Genomic DNA, 23,070 nt, shown 5'->3' on the forward strand with positions numbered 1-23,070 from the left:
CTTAGAACTAAGACGTCCTAGTATACAACCATACCATACGTCTATATACAAGAGAGAGCCGGCTGATTGCGAGAGAGCAGCCAGCGCGCTGGGAACGGATGCATTTTTGCGCTGAGCACTTGTTGCCGTGGATGGAGAAGACGAGCTTCGGGCGCAACCCTGCAGAGACGCGCGGAGCGGAGGGACACCTGCAGTCGTCCGCGGGACGCGACTAGATGTCACGCTGCGGGGCTCGCTGAGCGACGCGCCTCGAGCTGCAGCCGCCGGTGCGGGGATTCGTGACTAATCATGTTTTAATGGGATAAAATAAATTCGCCGCCGCAGCAGCGCAAGCAAGGAAGGAACTAGTGAAAAAGTGAGCCGAGACTCGCAAGTTCACTTCTCCTAAGCGTACCGGCTCCCTTTCGTTTTTTCAAGGTCTGCGTGCGTGTTTCAAAAGCCTCCGCATGGTTCTTTGGTCGAAAGAGCAGGACAAGCTGAGTGAAATGTCTACCGGCGCCGTAGACGCGAAGAAGGAGGGGGCGCCGCCGGCGTACCACCACTCGAACGGCTCCGTGCATCCCATCATGATCCAGAAGGAGGGTGTGGAGGAGCTGCGCCAGGCCGAGGGCTACGAGCTCACCGAGGTGAGCGCCTTCTCGGAGCGATCGGAGCCCGAGGGCGAGACGGTGGTGGTGGACTGTCGGGTCAACGCCAAGGGGCAGCGCGAGGAGGACGCGCTCCTGGAGAACGCGAGCCAAAGCAATGAGAGCGACGACACGAGTACGGACCAAAGCCCGGAGCCGCCAGCTCCGCTGAAGGAGACCTCCTTCTCCATCGGACTGCAGGTCGTCATTCCATTCCTGCTGGCGGGGTTTGGAACAGTGGCTGCAGGCATGGTTCTGGACATCGTGCAGGTGAGAGAGAGAGACCTTCAGGCTTCACAGAAGAGCAGCTGTGCACCACACACACACACACACACACACTACAGTTGCAGTGCAAGTCACATCTGTGGTTAGGACTGTTGCACTGTGCTCCAAAGGTTGTTGGTTCAAATACCCCCCTCCTGCAAACCCTGAACTGATGCAAGTAAGAAAATCCTGCTGTATACATAGATCAGTGGTTTCTGAGTGCATTGAAAGTTCCCCTGAACAAAGGGGTCAGATGAATAACAATATCATACCCCAGAGTTCTCCTGTTTTTTACTGGAACCAGTTGGCTCATGAAAGACTCATCTAGTCATTTTAGAGTCATCAAAGAATGTGCATGGGGAGATTACTCCTTGTGTAGAATGATGGAGTGCATTTTAAGTTTTCACAAAAATTATTACTGCAGTTTTGTACACCAGAACATCTTCATGGTGTAAATGCTTAAATTGTAATCAGTTAATGAAATAATATCTGTAAATTAAGTTATACCTAATTACACAATGGAAATGGTGACAAGGCCCTGCGGTGATATGAACTGCACATATTTTCCCTGCCAATGTACCTGTACATTTCACTTATAGTATTTAATTGACAGTCTGATTCTACATTTGTTGAGCCAAGGCATGACTTCACCCGATCTTCACTTTTTGATTACACAAAATCCCTGAATTTATACCATATCATTGTTAAAGGAATAGCCATACCTAGAGAATTAGCCAAAACAGCTTTGGGTTCTTGTATGAATATAATGAACTACTGGCAGATTATAAACAGAAATTAATGTCGCTCTCTGTTGATATGGACAGTCAACACAGAAAAGCGGTTATGTTTGAACTGCCTTCAACTACTTCAGTCGTCTTTATAACTCAAGATGTTCTGATGTTCAGAAGCAGTTTGGAGCTGGTTCCATGGGTAGTCGTAGGCATTGGTAACTATCAAGTGTCATTCTGTGATCATTTCTAATATATTTCATTTACTACCCTTATGCCATTGTGTATGTACTCAAGATGGAAGAGATGATGACTTGCAAAGGGAAAAAAGACTCATGAGTCTCTCTGGGTTTTAGAAATGGGAACATGCCATACTGTACATGCGGAAATGATCACTGGCCTACTGAAAGACTTCTTAATGTCGTCTAGGAATGACATGTTTGTTTCATTTGGTAACACAGGCCATGAAGAGCACAAATCTGCAGCCTGTAACCGTAACATTCATGATTGAGGATTCGTTGTATGTTTTTCACAAGGTAACTAATGTTTAAGCAGTTGAAATGAAGCTATCATATTTTTTATCTATAACAGTTGCTGTGTTCAAGCAACTAATTAAGACCACCATGTTCCAGTCGGTCAGTTAACTGCCATGTTCGAGTTACCAACAGGACTTGTAACATAAGGTCAACATACCTGAAGAATTGCTGACCGTGTCATTAAAGCCTTTGATTGCTAGAAACCTGTCTTTGATATTCAGATTTGCTTTTCAAAAGTAGGGCAGTGCACGTGTTCAGTGGACATTGTACTTAGGTCTTTCATATCTTTAAGTTAATTGCAGCACAGTTTTTTTTAAAATATGGTACAATATACCAGTTGCATTTTGTTTCACTAACTGATATTTTTGCAGACCTACAGGTTCAAGTGTTTAAAATAGTGAACTATAGTGATTTTAGGCTTTTGCTTTAGAACAGTTTTGTTTGCATTTTGCTGCATAAATCACAGTGTGCTATTTTTACTGAAATTTCCTTTAATCTAGTTCATTTTCATAAGCACATCTGCACAAAGCACTTTTTTATTTTGAAATGTCATAGTTGATTCCATCTTCTCTCATCTGCATCCTTTCTTATGTTCTGTCCTTTTTCCATCATTTTCCACCTCTGCCCTGTGTTTGTTTACTCCAGTGTTTTATGAAGAGCAGGTGCTCTGCTGGTCATATTTTACACACCACAGCTGTGGCTTTGTTTGCAGTCACTTTTACACACAGTGTGTTCAAATAATGCCACATTCTAAGGGCAGCAAGGGCATCATATGGTGTACACAAAGGAAAACATGTACTGTTATCAATTTTTAGGTAATTTGAAGCTTGATAATTGATTTTTTTTTTTTAAATCTCTTATCTGTAGTTTTACTGTTTCAAGGGGAAACGTGAGATAACTGATGTTGATCATTTTATGCTCTTACTGTTGACAAACATTTATGTCGTAACTGTCACACTACTGCAATGTAAGTTTTCTTACACAGAAATTTTGGAATAGAAGAATGTAAAAGCTTACCCACAAACACACAGCTAAGGTGTGTCTATGTATATGATTTTAAAAACAGGATATTAGGGCTGTAGCAAACATGTTAGTTGCTTGGGACTGGAAGTTCAGACAAATAAACTTTCTATATTACTGAACTACAAAGCTACTTGTAACACAGGTTAGATGCAGTCTTCGTATAGCTGTATGTGCTTCCACATTTAAAACCTCAATCCTGTTATGCTTCACTCAATGCAATGTTAGTGATTGTAGCTTAAGTCATCCCAAATTCAATGGCATCTGAACCTTCGTCACAATTTGTGGTGCCAGTCAAAGCTAGGTTAAAAATTTCTGATATTACATCACAGGGATTTCAGTATCAAGACGTCACATTGTTTACAATGCTGAATTCTTCCTCCCTGCATTTTCATTAGATTTACGTACTTTAAAATTTAAGATCAGTATTTGCAGTAACGGATAGCATTATAAAAATCAAGACATTTTACCGGCAGAGAACTGTGTGGAATATACTGTATGTTGTATAGCAGATATTGCAGGTATTGTACTAAATGTTTTGCGTTTTGAGTTTCTCATTCACCTGGGGTAGCCGACCTGTGTACATTTGTGTCTAAAAACAAAAGTGCCACAGGTCATATATTCTTTAAGGTCAGGCCTCTGTACAGAGAGATGGAGGTGTCTGGTTGCTGAGAAGCACTGAAATTTAAGAGTAAACACTGGTTACACTAGTGCCACTTTGTTTAGTTTGTGTTTGTAGTGTGCAGGTATAAGACTACAGTGTAAATAAAACAGGTTAAGACTGAAAACTGCACTAACATCAATTGTGAACTTCAATGCTTAAACCTCAGCTTTTTAGTGGTTTTTTTAGTGTTTTACTTCTGTTTACTGTTTTGAGTTGAACGGTGTTTCAGGAAATGTTATTGTTTATTTGTGAGTTTTACATTTGTTAATTTTCTACACACTTTTTTATGAAGTTACTTACAGCTGTTTACCCTTTTATACAGGTGTGCAGCTAAAACTTGAGCAGATCAGGATAAGCACCTTGCTCAGGGTATATTACAGCAGGAGGTGTGGTTCAAACCTGGGTCCTTTGAGTCCAAAGGCCACAGCTCTAACCACTCCGCTACCTGCTTTAAGTTATATGGGTTAAGGTGACTTCCTCTTCCAAGCTGGTAAAACCCACAGAAACAAGGGACAGAAAAGGACTGTGTTGGTGGTTACAGTAGGTCTCAATGTCATTGGCTGTTGTGTGTCCATCATGGATGGCTGGTGGTAACGGTGGCCTGGAGTGGAGGGGTTAACGTTCCAAGCCAAAATCACATGCTAATTGCCCAGTGTGGGAGCAGCGCTGCTGACGTCTATGCTCAGAACCTAATTATGAAGCTGAGCAAACAAGATCGCTCAACGTTTTGTACCAGGTTCAGCAGGTGCTCATGTTCAAGAGCGATCACACAGTCAGTGTTGTGATCAGAGGAACTGTAGTGCACAACTTTTCACTGTGGATGGAAGGGAAGCACAGAGGAAGAGCCCCTGTTCACCACTTGGGCCAAAATTGTAATGATTTTTGTATTATTTTGAATGATTTGCGAATGGCAGATCTGTGAAATGGAAACCCTTGCCGTCATTGTTCATTTTGGGTTTGGGATTTAATTGCAAAACAACCTTTTTTGTCAGGGCTTTTCAGGTGATCTCCTGGTCACAAAGCATGGAGGGAATGATGTATCAGCCTGGCAAAACCTAGATCTTTGTGGACATTGAAGATGGAGGCGGTGAATTGTTATCTAGAGTAAGTTAAAATATTTAGGTTTTTAAGGTCGAGATTTAGCTCTGTCTCAGCTGACATGTTGACATTTCAGGTCTCATAGGCGGAGCATCGTAACATGTTAAATGTTCCACATTTCAGAGGGCAGGGAGTGAGGATTCCAGGTATACGGGTAAACCTGTTAGTTGAGTGTTTCTAAACAAGTACCCCATCATAGCATGGTATATCCAGAACAAGAGGCTGGGCCCAGCTAAAACAAACAAAAACTTTTTACAGTGAGAAAAATGACATACATTAAATATGCATAGTAATAATTTTGGGTGTGTTACATTTCGAGTCTTTAATGCGCAGTCCTAAAGATGTCATTTAGCAGAGCTGGGTTTCCTTTTGCAGATTTTTTAATGCATTTTCATATCAACTTCCAATGGCAAGCTGAGATCAAATCCCGAAGTCAGTTTTGACCCTTTTGTGTTACAGACTAGAGTTAAATTGTAAAGGGAAAAACTTGTGTCACATCAAATGCAAGTCTTTATTCTAATATTAGTTTTTTGTGTTTTGTTTAAGGGCTGTAGATACTGTTTGATATTGTCATGTAACTTTAGGCTTGGGGAGCAATCTAATAATAACCCCTACAGTAGTTGAGAGTGAAGTTTGAAATACTCATTTGAACAGCTCAGGGGTCTGACACAGTTTGCTGATGATGGGTTTATGGTCCCTTTTGCTGCATCCACTCAAAGGCTTGCGAGCTCTTGTCCAGAGTCACGCTGAGTGCCCTGCAGAGCTGCACATGACGTGCGGGGTCCCAAGGTCCTGCTGTGACCATATATGTTTGGGGTTTGCTGTGAGGAACACAGCTGTCTTGATGGGCCGATGGCATTACACAACCCAGGCAACCCTAGCCCTCGGGTGTGCGTGCCTTCACTGCAGCCTCCGGGGCTCCCGGAACGGAGGCGTGCGGAGTCCTTGGCAATGGGCCACCGTTCCATGGAGACGACGTCGTATGTCTCTCCGGGGGGCTCTGGCCCAGGAAGCTAAAGCACGGTGGCTGGGAGCCAGTGGGCTAGCTTTAGAAAGACATGTTTCCTGCCAAAAAAAAAAAAAAGAGAGCGAGAGAAAACCTTGGTAAAAATGCATTCATTTTGGCACTTTCATGTGAAAGCCGTGCTCCAGTACCCCTCTTTTTTCAGCTCTTGTAGTTTTTTTAAAGCAGCGGATATATCTGCTCATTTCGAAATGTTATTTAATACCTTGAAAGTGTGTCCAACATCTCTGGCCTTTAAAATAGCCCTGCGCTGTTCTTCTTGTTCCTCTGCACTTGGATAGGCCCGCTAAATTGATTTAGTTTCCTGGCATCAGCACGGAAAGTGTCCGCAGAGCTGGGTTAAAAGATAAGCACTTTTTCTCAGTATTGATCCTTTTGGAGAACGCAGCATTAGATCAGCACTCTTCATCCAGCTCAGATGAAGGTGTCTCTTGCCAGCTGTAGACCTGAAGAAATTCTCTGGACCTTGTCGTATGCCCCTTGTTTGCAGATGAGAAAAGACCTTTCTGATGCCTTGATCACACAGTGATACCACGCCTATGAGCTCTGGTTCTGGCTGATCGTACCGCGTCTCGCTCATGTTGTTGTGAACTGGCTGTGGAACAGCACGGCTTTTCCACGTACAGTTGAGGTCCTTCCCCCAGCATGCCTCACAGCTGCACAGATGGGCCTGGGCTGCTTTCATAACATGATCTTGTAGAGAAACGACAAGCGCTCGATAAGCTGCCTTTATGGGTGGAAGCAACATATCCATGCTATTTTTTGCCATTAAAATGTCCTGACCTGAAGAATGCTGGTCCTCTCTTCCGTTGGTTTAGATGCTGTGAGTTTTCTTTCTTTAACAGGTATCGCTTGAGATCCAGCAGACTGCAGTATTAAGCAGACAGTATGAGCAAAGAAGGATGATATTACCAGTGTGTACGGAGATATGTTGGTGTCATTCTTGAGGAGATAAACTTGGAACCTGAAGGTTGTTGGTTTGAGACGCTTACTATTACATTTAATTCAATTTATTTTTTATAGAGTGCTCTTCTCATGCAGTGACACAGAGCGCTTGAATACAGGCATAGAGCAAAGAAACAAATACATCAGACAAGGAAACAAATAAACTACAGAACTAGCATAATACATTGTCAATACTTTTATAAAGTTATAAGCATGTCTACTGGCCGCTGAGGAAAGGAGCAAAAAGTCCCAAATGAAAGTCAAGGGAGAAAAAACCTCTGGGGGTCCAAGTGCCAGTTGCTGCCCCCCCTCCTGGACATTCTAGAAAAAAAATAAAACTTCTAAATCAGATTACAGGTAACAAAGGGATTGTTGCTGTATGGTAGCTTGATTTCCCAGTTCGGCAAGGTACGCCTCGTCCATCATGGCGGTTGGTCATCATCTTCAGTCGGCATGGGGTGCTTGTATAACGGCCGGCTGGAGTCCTCAGCTCTTATTGTAGGGAGGCAATGCTCAAAAGGAAGAAATAATAACTTATAACGCAAAGAAATAAGTTTATATGTATTGACAGAGCAGTGGGAGAAGAACTGAAAACACAGCCAAGCGGAATTCAATTTTGTGGTGATGTTCCTGAGTAAACATGTAATTCTTCAGTCTGGATTTGAAGACAGAAACAGACAGGGCATTTCTGACAGTAACTGGTAGACTGTTCCACAGTTTAGGTGTTCTATAGCTAAAGGCGCAACCTCCTACTGAGGTCTTCTTGATCATGGGTACTTTAAGGTAACCCGCATCCAGTGAACAAAGATTTCGTCCTGGCATATATGAATCAATAATCTGACAATGGTGGAATTTGAATGTAATGCCATTGCAAATACAAATTAACTTTTTATTTTATCCTGATACGTTTAGTTTGCTTAGCTTTGGACAACCTTGCATTGCAAACAGACAAATTCAAGTATTAGAAATTTAAGAACATAAAGACTCAGATTTTCCAGAACACAGATGGAAGTAATTGTTAAATGTGTAAAATCGTTATTTAAATGTACATATTTTTTAAAATGTGACAGAAAAGTAATCCAGCCGTGGGTAGTCACAACAGAACAAGTGTGAAGTACTAAAATCGTTTAAACTACTTCTGTTAGCTTAAAGCCTTGGCAACAGATATAGACACTTAATATACTGTATGCACTGCACAGCTATGTGCATCAATCATTCTGGTCCATCACACATGAATAACTGGTGAAAATGCAAATTAGCTCATGTTTTGGCATCTTTGATGCTGTGATGTAAGCCTGTAAAGCATTAATGACTGTCAGCATTCTCGCTCATTAGGAGTACGGCACAGCGTCCGTTCTGCCCAGAGAAGCTTGCTGGTTTCTGGCATGCGGGCCAGCTTCCGCATGCACTGGGCTCACGTCCGTGGAGTATGCTTGTTAATCTCTGGTTTTGTGTCAACAGCACTGGACCGTGTTCACGGAGGTGACGGAGGTCTTTATCCTGGTGCCCGCTCTACTGGGTTTGAAGGGGAACCTGGAGATGACCCTGGCCTCTCGGCTGTCCACTGCGGTGAGTGACCCTCTGCCCCCCATCCCCCTCCCCCTCCTGTCTGCACGGTTGTCCTCACCACAAAGCCAGCGGGGTGAGCACACTGAGGTCAGTAGTAGTATTGGCACGCAGTCTGGGTAATAAGATGTTAACTCACTGACGTACTGTAATTGCTTGTTTTATATCTGTAGATGTTCAAATGTTCATTAATTTTTCTTCTGATCATTTTTATAAAGAAAAATTACTTTTACTTTTTTAAAAAGGTGATTTTTAATTTCTTATAAGATTAAGTAACATGTCACTTACATAATTTATTTATGTATTAATGCTTTTTTAAATCTAGAGTGACTTGCTGGACCAACATAACAAAATATATAAAAGCTGCATTTTATTAAGTCATGTCAAGAACAACAACATATAATGCCAATCAGTACTTGGACAAAATTAACAAAATAGCTTAAAAAGAGAAATCAATTCAAGACATTGATATTTATTTTTAATGTATTACTGAAATACATCTGTACTGGATCACTGCACCAGTACATAGGAAAGTTTACATTCTTGTTTGATGGAGTGATTTACCAGATGTTGGTGAAACCTTCCTCATCTTTTTCCTACTTGTCTTCACTGTAGTATTTTCAGCAGTCTTGTATTAAGCTATTCATGATGAGTTCTGTATATAACACTGAAGTTATTTTTGGTTCTGTTGTGGTGCCTGCGTCTGCTTGGGTGGCCTCAACCAAGTGTGTTGCAAATCCCATCCGAAAGAGGATAGGCTGTCATGTTCTTTATGTAATCCTCAAGATAATCACACCTTGGCCCAATGCAGATTCTCCGTGGCATGTGTTTGTGGTCCACTGAAATTTGTCGATAACCTTGAGAGGTGCAGGGACTATTCTAGACGGGTGCAAGCAAGACAGTCATTTAACAAAGGCTCAGTGTTGACCATTGGCGAGATAAAGTTATGCTACAAATCCTGAGACAGAGTGCTGAGTTAAAGGTCTTTGCCAAAGTGTGTTGCTGATATAAAAGAGATGATATTCATACCTTGCAGTCACAAATCTTCACAGTGGAATGGAAAACTGAAAAAAAAGTATTCTCCCTGGTTTATCTGGTATCACACACACACTGTCTGAAACCTCTTGTCCTAAGAGGGGTCACAATAAGCCAGAGCCTAACCCGGCAACACAGGGCGTAAGGCTGGAGGGGGAGGGGACACACCCAGGATGGGATGCTAATCCATCAGAAGGCACCCCAAGCAGGACTCGAACCCCAGACCCACCAGAGAGCAGGCCCCAGCCAAACCCGCTGCGCCACCGCACCCCATCGCTGGTATCATGAAAGTGATTTTAATTGACCAAGTTGTACATTTGTTCACTGAGAACTACCAACCAACATCAACAACTGCTTATCCCGAGTGGGTTCATGGCAAGCCGGAGCCTTACCTGCTAACACAGGGCACAAGGCTGAAGGGACACACCCAGGACTGGACGCCAGTCCATTGCAAAACACCCCAAGCAGAACTCGCACCCCAGACCCGCCACACAGCGGGCACCGGTCAAACCCATGCTAAACCATGCCCCCCTTTAGCTTCTAGAGTTGTACAATAATGTACTGTACATACAGAAGAATGTAATTATATGATAGTGACTAAGTTGTTGGTGTTGTGGCCACTGACCAAAATGCAATGTTCCATGAGTAATTTTCTAGCAGAAACTGAGCCAAAAACAGGATCAAAGCATAAATTATGCATTTCTATTTTCACTGCTGTATGAAGTATCTGCGGTCTGAAAAGCGTAGTTAAACTCCCAGGTTACTGCTTGGTAAGCAGCTGATTAATAATTCTATCCCTGGCAAAGTGGTTTAGAACTTCCAAAAATTGTACATCACAGGGAATCTCTTGACAACAGCTGATGAAGACATTTTCTCTTGTTCTTTGCAGCAGTGCTTAGAAAATATTGACTTTTTATTGCCTTTTATGGCAGAAATACCCCCAAGTGATACAACAACAGAAGTGTTTTGTGAGGAGGACAGTGCCTAGCTGACCTGGACTTTGGAGGCAAAACAGTCTGTTTTTGATTCCTGGCCTTAAACATTCATAGGGCACCATTCACTGGCTCAGGGAACATCCTGCTGTCATTTGAAGGCTTCATGTAACACGTTGTGGAATTCCATCTGCAGAAAGGAAACATTCGCTTGTTCTTTGTCAACAACATTAGAGTCTGCATTTTGCTTCTTTCAGCTTCTTACATTCTTTGTCTGTCAAGTCATTTCAAATGGAAACGTTATTTGTTTCACCGTAATCTTCAGACCAGCCAGCACTAAAACTCTGTCAAGTATGAACCAAATCTAAAGTTTTAAAATCACAGCACAGCACTGTGTGTTCACGTTTGTGCTTTATGGCAGCAATCAAATGTGATTAACATGTAAAAACAACATAAAAACTCTCATCAGAGAACACCACAAAATATGTTTTTATGGAACAGTTGTATGGAATTAAGTTCTATAGCTATGCAAAAGAAAATGCTCTTTTTTAATGTTTGGATGTGAACTTTTTGTGTTTTTTTGTTTCATTTGACCTGTTGATTGTTTTTAAGAAAGTTAAGAAAGTTATTAGTCAGATCCCTGTCTGCCCGTTGGATGCGGGCATGTTTAAAATAAGTATAAACCCTCAAGAAGTGGCCTGGTTGATTTTGCACTCCTGTAGCAGACACAGAAAGTGAACAAAGCAAGTGTTTTAAGCCACTGCAGAAGGACCTCTTTTGGCTCTTTTTTGCTAGTCTCCTCTGTCTAGCAGTCCTCTCAAGCAAACAAATTTACATGCTTTCTGCTCCTCTGAGGAAAACGTTCCAGTTGCACAGAAAAAGGGACAAAAAAAAGACATTGGTTTGTTTTTGTGTCTTGTTCTAGCCTCTCTCCCAACAGGTGAACTGAAAGCTTTCCTTTGACACTTTCTCGTGCCTGAGGCCTTTCCCACTGTAAATCTGCTGTCCGGTGCAATCCGGCTGCACCCTTGGCAACCCCCAAGGGCCACGTCCTCCCCTTCCCCATCACTAATTATCTACAGATTAGGTACAGCACACGTCTCTGATACTCATTTAAAAATCAGTTTCAGCTTCAGGGGGAATTAAATTCACGGGAGCACATGCTTCTTCACTGTAATCTTTTTAGTGTAGGAAAGGATTGTTTTTGTGTCAGTGCGGCAGGAAATTTGGATGTTTGTGACAGTCTTTCCTCTCGCATTAAAATAGTTTTACCACTCACCTGTGAGTGCCTGAGTGCATTATTAAATCAAACTCAGATCACAGTTTAAATGGTTGCTGCAAATCACAGTATAACAGTTCTAGGCAAGGCATGAAAATGTGAAACTTTAAAAATATTTTTTTTTCCTCTGTTTGAGAACATGGTCTTAATGTATGTGTCAAAAATATTTTAAAATATTTGACTTACTGTCAGCGTAAAACACATGCATTAGTTGAGTTATCTTAGTGACTGTTAACTTGAGGAAAGCACAATAATGCATTTAAATTCACTTTGAACGCAGTGATTTGACTCTACAGTACTATAAGTATCCATTGTAACTGTAGATCTTGACCTGGCGACGATGTGGTTGATTAATCAGTCAAAGCTGACTGTTTGAAAATAGTTAAATAGTTGGCAATAGTACGAATCGTATTACATGGCAATATTTAAGCAGAAAGGAAATAAAAAGATCTATGCATGTATGTTAAGTATGGAATGATAACACCTGTTTCCTCTGAGATTTTTTCAGCTGGGGGGCTTTTCAGACTCAGTTGCCACACTTGACCTGTGAAGGTTTGGGCAAACACTTTGTACATTAACAGCATGAAAGACTGCGAAAACCAGCACTTAAAAAAATATCTATCTATCTATCTATCTATCTATCTATCTATCTATCTATCTATCTATCTATCTATCTATCTATCATGTATAGTTATATATAAAATTCAGAAGTATGTATATATTAGTGTGGTCAGTGACCTGCCTTGACTGCTAAGATTGTTTCATTCTCTTGCTGTTGATTAGATTTGTTGCAATGTAGGCTCCTAATAATGTCAACATTACAGTTCTCAAAGTCATACATTAGCTACTAACAATAAGCAGGTAATGTTTTTATTAGGACGTTGATATTTTTGAAATTTTGAAGTTTGTAGTCTGTTTTAAACTGTAGTGTTTGTTTTTTTCAGAACTGTGTATTAGATAACATAAACCATGAAATTCGGTTTGTGGGAAAAAATATTACTGTTTCATTTTTAAGCATACAAGCTTGTTGAATATCATGGTAGGGTAGCTGTTAGAGCTGGGCCCCTCTTTGTACCTGATGGACAGAAATTCAACTCCCTTGCTGTGTTGTAGTCCCCATGAGCAAGGTAGTTACCCTAAATAATTCCAGTATAAGTTACCCTGCTGAATAAATGGGTAAATAAAGTGCCTCAAAGAAAAAGTGTTGGATGAATAATAATAATCTGGACCTTTTACTTACCTTTTACAATTCTTATGCTTATTTCAATAAATATGATTTTGATAAGCAAGTTAAAATTTCAGCATGATTTTCTTTTAATATGGCCAGTCTTTACAATAGCTACATATTACAAACATAAAAGCAGCATACCTTACCTGTAATTGCCTCTGCATTTAAGCTTGATGACATCGAGAACAAAAAAACAACTACAGTAATGCCTCACCCTACATCATTTCGTGTTGCGTTGATTTCGACTTTACGTTGTGTTTTTGTTAAATATGTATGGAAAAATACAATTCGTCTTCAGTCGGCTGACATGACTTTATGTCGATCAGCTGAAAATATTAAAAATTGTTAAAAACTTAAAAATCACTTAAAAAGTGTAAAATCAAATAAAAATAAACATTACAATATATTATTTTTATATTTTAATCTATAAAATCAATTAACAGCTTAAAAATAAAAAAAATAATTGTCTTATTTACCTGCCATTTTTTGGATTTTTTTTTTGTTTGTTTTTTCTTTACTTTAGCATTAATTGAAGTGTATACACTTAAGGGGAATGCTTATTAGGGGTTTATAGGCGGTCTAAATCGGTTTTTTAGGGTTTATTTTGTTTTCCGTCGTTTTTCGACTTAAGTCGCGCCCTTTGAAACTAATTAACAATGTAGGGCGAGGTATTACTGTAATCATATTTAGCTGGCGAGATGTTCTTTCTGAGTTGGATTGTCACAGCTTGTCACAAGTTGCCAGCAATAGACAACAGACTTATTTAGATGTCTTGCTACATTTTGGAGACAGCCTTTCGGAATGATAGCTATCAACGCGGCATTGTTTTAAATATGTACTGCCACTAGTGCAGAGCTCACACTGCACTGCTAACAATACAGTGGTCGTTGAGCAGCTAAGACTTTTTTGAGGCCAGCATTAAATTTTCTAAACCAAATGGAGGTCCCAAGCGTGGGCTGTTGTGTGGCTGATGTTGCATAATTGATTCGTACAGTTGATCTCAGGGGGCCTCCAGCTCCTTATCGCTCAAGCAGTGTGCTGCTTCAAAGGTTCCCAAAGCCACCTAAGGCCACAACAGTCCAACTCCGGGGAGTAAAGCAGAGCAGACCGCTCCCTGGGGGGGCTGAATGGGATTATCGGTGGTGGTCAGGGCCGTGTTGTTTGATTCTCTCATATTTTTGCTTTCTGCGATGCCCCCGGCCTCTTATCTCCCCTGTTTTGGCTCACTCTTATCGTAGGGCATGCTAGCCAGCACCTTTCAGATCCTCAGAGTCTTGTGTTTACCCTTAACCGCGGGCTCCCTAGGTGCTGGAGGCACTAGTGAGCAGGCGCGACAACCAAGTCAGGGTCACCTCAAAGTCCGCTAGGAACAAACAGACCATTGGCAGCCACACAACACTATCCAACCCCTCCTCTCCACAGCCGTGCCCCCCGAAACTGCCTCTCCTTCCTATCTATTCCTTTATCCTGCTGCCAGCAACCTCTGTTACAACACTACAAATGTACTTCTCTCGCAGTATGCAGCTCAGAGTGATCCGAATGCAAAAGCAAGTACGTCAAAAAAAAGAGAATCAATTTACTGAACATAGTCGGCAGTAGGAAAAAGTATTATCGCCTAACTTTGTTCTACCTGGATGTTATTATTAAACTCTTTTTTGTTAGTCTTTCAGCTTTAATATGCAATATCTTGTGTGTGACTTGCTCCATTTATGTCTGAGACACACACTGCAAGTAACACACAGGCATGTTTTTCTTAAAATCCCAACAGCAGAGAGAAGCTATAAAAGTGGAGTGGCTATAGAGATACACAGGTAGAAATAAGGGTGGACACTTCAGGGTTTTTAGTATCCTCTGGGCTCATCAGGGAGTCTGTCCTCTTTCTTTTCCGTTCATGAAAAATGTGATTGCACTGCGATGGAAATATGTTTCATGGACAGTTTGATGAACAAGCTCCGACAGCTCAGAATTTCCTGACATGTCAGACAGTCTGCTTAAAACGGCTCTGACTGACCTGTAAACTTCAGAGTAAAGATTAACCGATGATTATTTCTGTTTCACATATATATCGTAGATATTGTTTTGTTCATTCTTGTGTCTTTTTATCCATGGGTCCATACATTGTATGTATTAAAATCATATGAAAATATCCCTCTCACCTTTGTGGATTGCCCCTTACCTAACAGCAAACTGCACAATTTCTGCGTGTTAGAAATAAAATCTGTATGCACCTGGTTATGTAAGCTCCTGCAACTAATAATGTTAGGCTATAAACTACCTTGCACATGTCTGTGTGCGCTTGAGCATGTGTACATGTCTAAAAATGTAGTAGTGGAAACAGTACAATACGTGTGTGTGTGTGCGTGTGCCTATGTGTTCCGGTGTTTGTGTGCAACGAAAGTCTTTCCATCACAGTAACTGAGAGGATGTCTGGACCGGTGCCACTGGATGGCTGGAGCTAAACATTGATACAGCTGAACTAGGAGCAGCACTGCAGTGAGGGGCTTTTGCCGGCCGCCCCAAACAGAGGATAAAGGGCCTGAATATGTAGAGGCAGACTGAAGGTCCCAGTGCAGTGCCTGTGTACTCTGGCTTTCATTCAAGCCTTCGGCTCACTTGCTTTTTTCCTCCATTCCTCTGTTGACAAGCCTCTTTTCTTGATAAGAAATGTTGAAAAAGCGGCTCTGTGCGAAAGCCTACAGGTGATTGCGCTTCCTTCTCTTTGTTGCTGGGGTATATTTTAAGGGGTTTTTCCATGTCTCTGCAATACCTCTGCGCACACCACCTTTTGTCAAAGTGAAATTTATGAGGCACTGAGTTAAATATGAAGATCTTAGCCGTGACAGCAAATATGAAGTTCCGGGATGATGAGAGCAACTTTGTAGAACACGTACAGAAATTAGTTAGAGTAAACTGTACCTATTAAAATGGACATATAAAGTTCTATGTTTTTTAGAGGTGCCACATTGCACTTGATGGAACCACATTCAAATCCCTGCCCTTCAGCAGCCTGCTTGTACTGAATTACTCCAGTAAAAACTACCTGGTTGTATAAACTGGTGAATAACTGGAAGTACTAACTTAATATTTTAAGTTGCTTTGGAGAAATGTGTCCGCTAAATAAATAAACGGAAAGCAACATGCTTAAGTCCTGTTTGTGGTTTCCTACAAAAGATTACTCATCCTCATACCTTAATCACAGTAAATCACACACATCTAGCTATTCATACTGTCTGACATTCATTATTTACTTTTGTATTGTTTACATTTTGTTTGTTTGACAACAAAGAACCCAGAGTTCAAAACAGATGCAATCTCATTGCGCCCCTTGTCTATGAATTCAGGCAGTTAAATCAGTTGATGAACATGATGAAAAATGTGCTAAACTGCCTGAAAGTCCTGGCCATTTGATGCCAAAGTCTGTGGCTCGTGGAGCCGTGACATGCGAGGGGAAATGGGGGGCATCCAATAGATCAAGCCTCCTTTGTGTAGACAACTGACCTGCATTTGTGTAGAAACGGCGCGCGCACACACACAGACACACACACGCATACACACACTTGCACATAGATACACACAAATAAACTACTCACTGGGAGCTGAATTTATGCAGTGCAGCAATGTGTGTGCAGTTCATTTCCATAAATAGTGTGGAATACATTTAGTGGCTAAACTGGTATTTTCCCAAACAATTTTTTTGGCATAATTAAGCAATAACTACTTGTGACCATTTGTCCTGGGTTTGTCCCCTCCCCCTCCAGCCTTGCGCCCTATGTTGCCAGGTTAGGCTCTGATTCATCCTGACCCCGCTTGGGATAAGAGGCTTCAGACAGCGTGTGTGTGTGTGTGTTTGTGTGTATTTGTGACCATCCCTCCTATTTTCTTATTATTCAGGCTAACATTGGACAGATGGACACAGCCAAGGAGATGGGGAAGATGGTCATGGGAAATCTGGCCCTCATTCAGGTAGGAAGAAAGGTATAGTTTTCAATCAGTGTGGTACTGTCATAGTTTAAGCTTTTTACACATATTCTGTTATATATTATAATTATACACATATTATATTATTATATTTTAATATATTTACATTTATCCATTTAGCACACACTGTTCTCGAAAGTCATATACTACTTAAACAGGTAAAAAAATGATCAATTTCTTGCTTGTTTGTTTGATTCCACCACTTTATTAATACAGAGCTGCTTATAGAAGTGACATGTGAATGGCTGATGTGTTTGTGTGTTGGATAGTTTTTCCCTTTTTTACCTCGTTCAAGTACCTCTACATAGAAGATTTCAGTTCGAACTTGAGAAACTTCTCGGAAGGAAGCGTTAACATTTTCTTGAGAAGAGCCAGGCTCATGGCGCAGTGTGGTGCAGACTACTGTAATGAGGAGTAGCGAGTGTGACACTTGTAATCCAACCTCTCAGGTCCAGGCCACTGTGGTGGGGTTCCTTGCGTCCATTGCTGCGGTCATCTTCGGCTGGATCCCTGAGGGGCACTTCAAGCTAGGCCACGCTGTGCTGCTCTGTGCAAGCAGCGTTTCCACGGCCTTCATTGCCTCTCTACTACTTGGTGAGATCACTGGGTTGTCACGAAGGCTTGGTTGCCATCATGATGTTTCCAGGCAGGCACAAGAGCACTGTCTCACCAACGGCAGGAAACACTAAGCCAAACACCTACGTAATTTAGCTATATTTACTGACTGAATTACAAATTATTCAGATCAACAGCTGCACTGAAACAAATGTATACATTTTGCCTTGCTGTAATGAAGTGCTGTATAACTGGTATCTGTGACATACTGTACCCTGCTGTTAGTAAGTTGATTGCTTATGATCAGGAGAAGACCTTCTTTTCTCCATCGCTTTTCTGAAAAGCCTTCATTTTTTTGACAGGACTCATTATGATTGGGGTTATCATCGCTTCCAGGAAGGTGGGCATCAACCCAGATAACGTTGCAACACCCATTGCTGCCAGTCTGGGTGACCTCATTACCCTGGCCCTGTTGGCAGGCATCAGCACAGGGCTGTACAAGCAGCTAGGTAAGGGCTAAACCCCCAGTCCTTTCCTCTCCATTAGAGAATGCAGGGACCCCTTCTGCTAGGCAGACATTCCAGGATGTTCCGGGTTTCTGCTCACTGGTATACGTGGAGGTCACATTGAGTTAAAAAGTCAATTCTATTTGGTATGTATCCACTCCCTGTTGTGGATTATAGGCTCTTTATGTACCGTAAGTTGCAGTACTTACTAGCCGGGCTCATCGTGCACTTAAAGGTATTCATACCAACAAAAGTGCTGCAATTTCTCCAACAAGACCATCCAGATTTTTATATATGAAACAAACAAAGGAAAACTCTTGCATAGGTGATGTTGTGCAGCAGTCAAGTTGGTTTTTCAGATTTTTACATTCAATTCTGCTTAGAATCTGTCACTTTTTAGAAATCTAGTCCATTTCGGTTACATTACTGGTTGAAAATACTTCTAATACTTAATGCATTTTAAATTTAATGAAACTGAGTCCCCTGGATTTGTAGCTCCAGCAGGACTTCGGTCACATGTCAAGCAATTCCTGTAACCATTCAGCAGTTTTTTTAGCTTTTCATTTGTACTTTGCTCAAACAACAAGACACTATGACCTGGTATTTTCTTTGTCTGGCAGACCATAATGACTACGTGAACCCACTGGTATGTGCTATCTTTGTGGCCCTGACACCAGTCTGGGTGCTGATTGCCCGCCGTATTCCCCCCACCAGAGAGGTCCTGTACTCTGGCTGGGAGCCAGTCATCATTGCCATGGCAATCAGCAGGTACAGAATACAAGGCAGCTTCTACTCTACTCAGCTTCCTACATTCTAACACTCTTACAACCTTACAACTCATTGTTCTCGAGCTAATCCTGCGGCAATTGTGTCTTTTACTGTCATCGTTCACAGCGTTGGAGGGCTTATCCTGGATAAAACTGTGTCAAACCCAAACTTCGCAGGAATTGCAGTCTTCAGTCCTGTTATTAATGGTGAGCTGCCGCCTTCTCAGTAGCACAAGCTCAGATGAGCGCCAGTGAACCCTTCGCAGTTCAGTTCGCCGTGTCTTTCTTCATGTTTCTTCTCAGTCAGCCTGTCAAAGCCATGTGGAGTGTAGTGTGGACTACTTTGGACGAATGACAGCTATGGGCATTCCCCTCACTCTGCTGTGTTTTCCAGGCGTTGCAGGCAATCTGGTGGCAGTGCAAGCAAGCCGTATCTCAACCTACCTGCACATGACTGCGTTGCCCATGGTGGAGCCCAACCCCCCACCGCGCAAGTGCCCCACCCCCTGCAGCACCTTCTTTGGGTCTAGTGAGTGCCACTGTGTAAAAGCAGCCTCCTTTTTCAGTGCTCTCTTCAATGATTCATTCCACCGATTTTAGTCAGTTTGAGTGATTTGCATTCATGTCAGGAACACTGGTGCTGTTTTGCAATGTAACAAAGTGATCACCAGTGATGCCATGCACGATGTGTGGTATATCACTGTGTCTTGAATCCTCCATATATTTTTGTTCCCTTGTCAGGTGTAAACTCCCGCTCTGCACGGGTCCTCTTCCTTCTTGTGGCGCCAGGTCACCTAGTCTTCCTCTACGCCATTAACTCCATGCAGGGTGGGCACACCACGCTCACCTCCATCTTCATCGCGTTCTACCTGGCTGCAGCTCTGCTACAGGTAGGTCAGCCTGCCTTGTGGTCTGGTTCCTTAGCAGCTCAAAAGTTACAAATTCTTTTGCATTCAGCAAAAAAAAAAAAAAACTATTGCGGCAAAGCGTTTGTCATTCTAAAGAGTAAACATTCTACTGGTGACTCGCCTTTAGCTGACACTTTTATTCTTAAGTGGCACGAGCTTTATGTAGTACCAGTGAAATGTTACTTGCAGTTTCACAGTTTTTGCGCAGAATTGCTCTTCAGGGATGAAAAGCTTTTTAAGGAATTGCTTTGTCGGCAATCCATATAAGCTGACAGTACTTGAATGTGGTGCTCTCGGCCATGGTGGGAAAGAAATTCTCGCCTGCGGTAAAGCACCGCTCTTTAAAGAGAACATACCTTTTCTGTGAGTTTTGATAGCCTGGATCAACTCATTCTTGTCTGAGTGAGTGTTGTCTTCTGTCTGTAACTGAAACCCCGCCCTTGCCCGAAGGTTGTCATACTGCTATACCTGGCGGACTGGATGGTGCACTGGATGTGGGGACGGGGCATGGACCCAGACAACTTCTCTATCCCCTACCTGACGGCCCTTGGGGACCTTCTGGGGACAGGCTTCCTGGCACTCTGCTTCCACATCCTGTGGCTGATCGGGGACCGAGACACCGATGTGGGCGATTAATCGTCCACCCCAAAGACTTGCCGTCATCAACTCTTTATTTATTATAGCAATTAAGGGTTGCTGTTATTGTAATTAATATTAATATGCGGTTGTTTTTGTGGGAGAAAATTTCTCATTATTTTTCAATGGGGATATTCTCCCTTTGCCTCTGACATTCGCCACGTTTGTAAAACCACAGATCAACTTACACTTGAAATTATGAACAACAGCAAAAAACATAGACTGCTCAGTCACTAAGTGCTATATGGGTAGAAATGTGAATGAATATTTAATGTGAATGTGAATATGAAAACAGGAGGGTGGACATTGTATTTGGTGTAATCAGCCCCTTTCTGCTTTTGCGTGATGTAAATGAATCAGTGACAGCTCTGGACCAGAGAGTAATGACATGAACCTGCCTAAAAATATCCTTGTATCTAACAGTGACATTCAATAAGTCACAAAAGTGGAACACAATGCTTTCAGTGCTGCGGCCCATAGGGCTGTGAGGAGGTTTGGTAAACTCCAGGATCTTAGAGGCCCGGTATGAGGTTAGATCAGGTGAAAAGTACAGGCTTCCCTTGCATAACAAGCATAATTTGTTGCTTGTAACATTAACACTTGTAAAACAAACTCTTTATTACCATTAATTTAAATGTGAAGAATAAATAATGGGGTGCTGAGCCGCAAAAGGATCACCAGTTTTTTCAGAAAACATGCAAAATTCCTGCCTTTTAAATTTTCACTCAAAACCAAGCCCATAATATCTCAACTGCTCTGTGCACCTTTAAACCCAGGCTTAAAACCCATACGTTCAAAACTGCTTATAAATATTTACGTGCTCCCTTTGTTCTATAGCTTTTCCCCCTTCTGCGGTCATTTATTTTGCTGGTATTTTTTCTTTTTGTTTTATTTTCTTCTGTTTTTTTTTTTTTTTTGTAATTTTTTAAATGTTGATATTTATTGTACATTTTTTTGCTTTGTAACCAATATACTTTTTTCTTTACTGTTAAACGCTTTGAGAAGCTGCCTTTAAAGGCACTATATAAAATAAAGATGATTATTCATATTAGAAGACTATACAACGAGGCAGTTCTCATAATGTGAACACTGTAATCACTTGTAACGCTTGTGACCCCCTCTATTCGTAAAGCTAATCATGAACCATCATATTGACTCATAAGAAATGACACTGAATTTCAAGACAAGTCTGTGCTTTCATCACTTCAAGTTTTAAACTGATAGGTAAGGCCTTCTTTTTGCCTTTTTGAATTTTCAGCTTCTTTCAGCACTTACAGACCAGACTTTTTGCTTTAGGGATCATTATTATTACAGAAGATTTTTACACTGACAGAAAGTTCTGAAATTTCTGAAAGATGCTTGGAAGCGGCCACACAGCTACAAGAGAGCTGAGAATCACAGGAGAAGCCACATTATGTATGGGGAAGGTCTGCTCTCCTTGTCTGGTGCTCACCAAGGCATGGATTTTGAATTAAATTTCTATTCCTGCAAGGCAGTTTTTGTACATGTGGGCTGATAATTTTTTATTCAAACTTTAGGGTGCAAACTACTTTTGCTAAGTCTCCTCATGTGTTGGTTTCCTTGTGCTCGTTATGTGGGGAAGACTGCACATCCAAAACGCAAGATCTGAGGAAAAATGTCATCGTGCTTCCAATTTGGCCTTGGGTCCTGTTCTTAACCTTCATGTAATTTTCCATACCTCTTTGGGACCAAGTACAATGCATTCAATTTGCATTGGATTCTTGTAGGTCCTAAAAATGCTAACATTTTGGCACTGATTAAATGTGTCAAAAAATTTCCTGAAGTGGCTGAGTAGCCCCAGACTCACAGAAGTTCTTTCATGGCCAATACTGTGGCAATATCTTTTTCAGAACAGCAGAATTCTGAAGAATTAAATTTTCTCCATATATCTTTTTATGGCACTTGCATTTTCAACACAGTGAACTTTACCGTACCGGAATGACTCTGAACACCGAAGGAGTCTTACTTATTGAAGGTCTATCACTGAAGTGGAAATTTAATTTCTGAAGGCTGTACAAATATACGTTACTCCAATTCAACCAGCTCACGCAAAAGAGCTGCAGTCTGTAATTTTATACATTTACTGAAATTAACCACGTAATTAAAGTTATGACCGCATAGTATTTGACATTATTTTGGATTTTTTTGTTCTTCTTATTATTGCTTTAATGGCATTTTAAAAAGTAAACTAGAGAAGGAATGGAATACATTAAAAAATGAAAAGGGGCAATATAAGCAGTACAGGTCTATAATTTTCCTGTATAGTGGTTGACTCAAAGAGCTAGTGCTGTAACCCCCCATAAGTCACTCTAGGCATCATAACCACCTGTGCATCCCCTGCTACTTGTGTCTGACATACATTGTACTCTGGAAGTGACTACACTGAGCTTGATGTGCTTTGCTGAAAGACAGAAGCACTGTTCTGACAAAACTGTGAGGAGCTCTAAAGACACATGACTTTGAGCTTCTCTGAGAAGACTTGAAAACTGATATTTGAAAGCACGGTACACTTAACCAGTTGAATAACTATACCTCAGTGCAGCACACCTAATCGCTTCCGTAGCACAGGACTCCATGTACCTATTTTAAATAGTTCATCCCAAGTAAATATAGGCAGTACAGCAGAAGGTAACATTTTCCATGATTTAGTGGTTTTACTGTGGAGAAATGCTTGAAAGAGAATTACATGAAATATGGGGCCACACATAAATGTATCAATGAATCATAAATGTAATAATGATTTTTGAAAAAGGT

At 41.4% G+C, this 23,070-nt stretch overlaps 1 protein-coding gene across 1 annotated transcript; it reads left to right on the forward strand.

Annotated features, from left to right (window-relative positions):
- The first annotated feature begins 434 nt into the window (after positions 1–434).
- On the forward strand, positions 435–21,157 carry slc41a1 (solute carrier family 41 member 1). Its single transcript, XM_018758695.2, has 10 exons — positions 435–896; positions 8,367–8,474; positions 16,837–16,908; positions 17,373–17,517; positions 17,841–17,987; positions 18,605–18,752; positions 18,879–18,958; positions 19,146–19,280; positions 19,493–19,641; positions 20,110–21,157. Exons 1-10 carry the CDS (start codon positions 447–449, stop codon positions 20,293–20,295), a joined length of 1,620 nt encoding a protein of 539 aa, XP_018614211.1. The 5' UTR covers positions 435–446; the 3' UTR covers positions 20,296–21,157.
- Positions 21,158–23,070: the final 1,913 nt, after the last annotated feature.

Source organism: Scleropages formosus, chromosome 2 (assembly GCF_900964775.1).
Source record: "Scleropages formosus chromosome 2, fSclFor1.1, whole genome shotgun sequence".
Classification (NCBI taxonomy): domain Eukaryota; kingdom Metazoa; phylum Chordata; class Actinopteri; order Osteoglossiformes; family Osteoglossidae; genus Scleropages; species Scleropages formosus.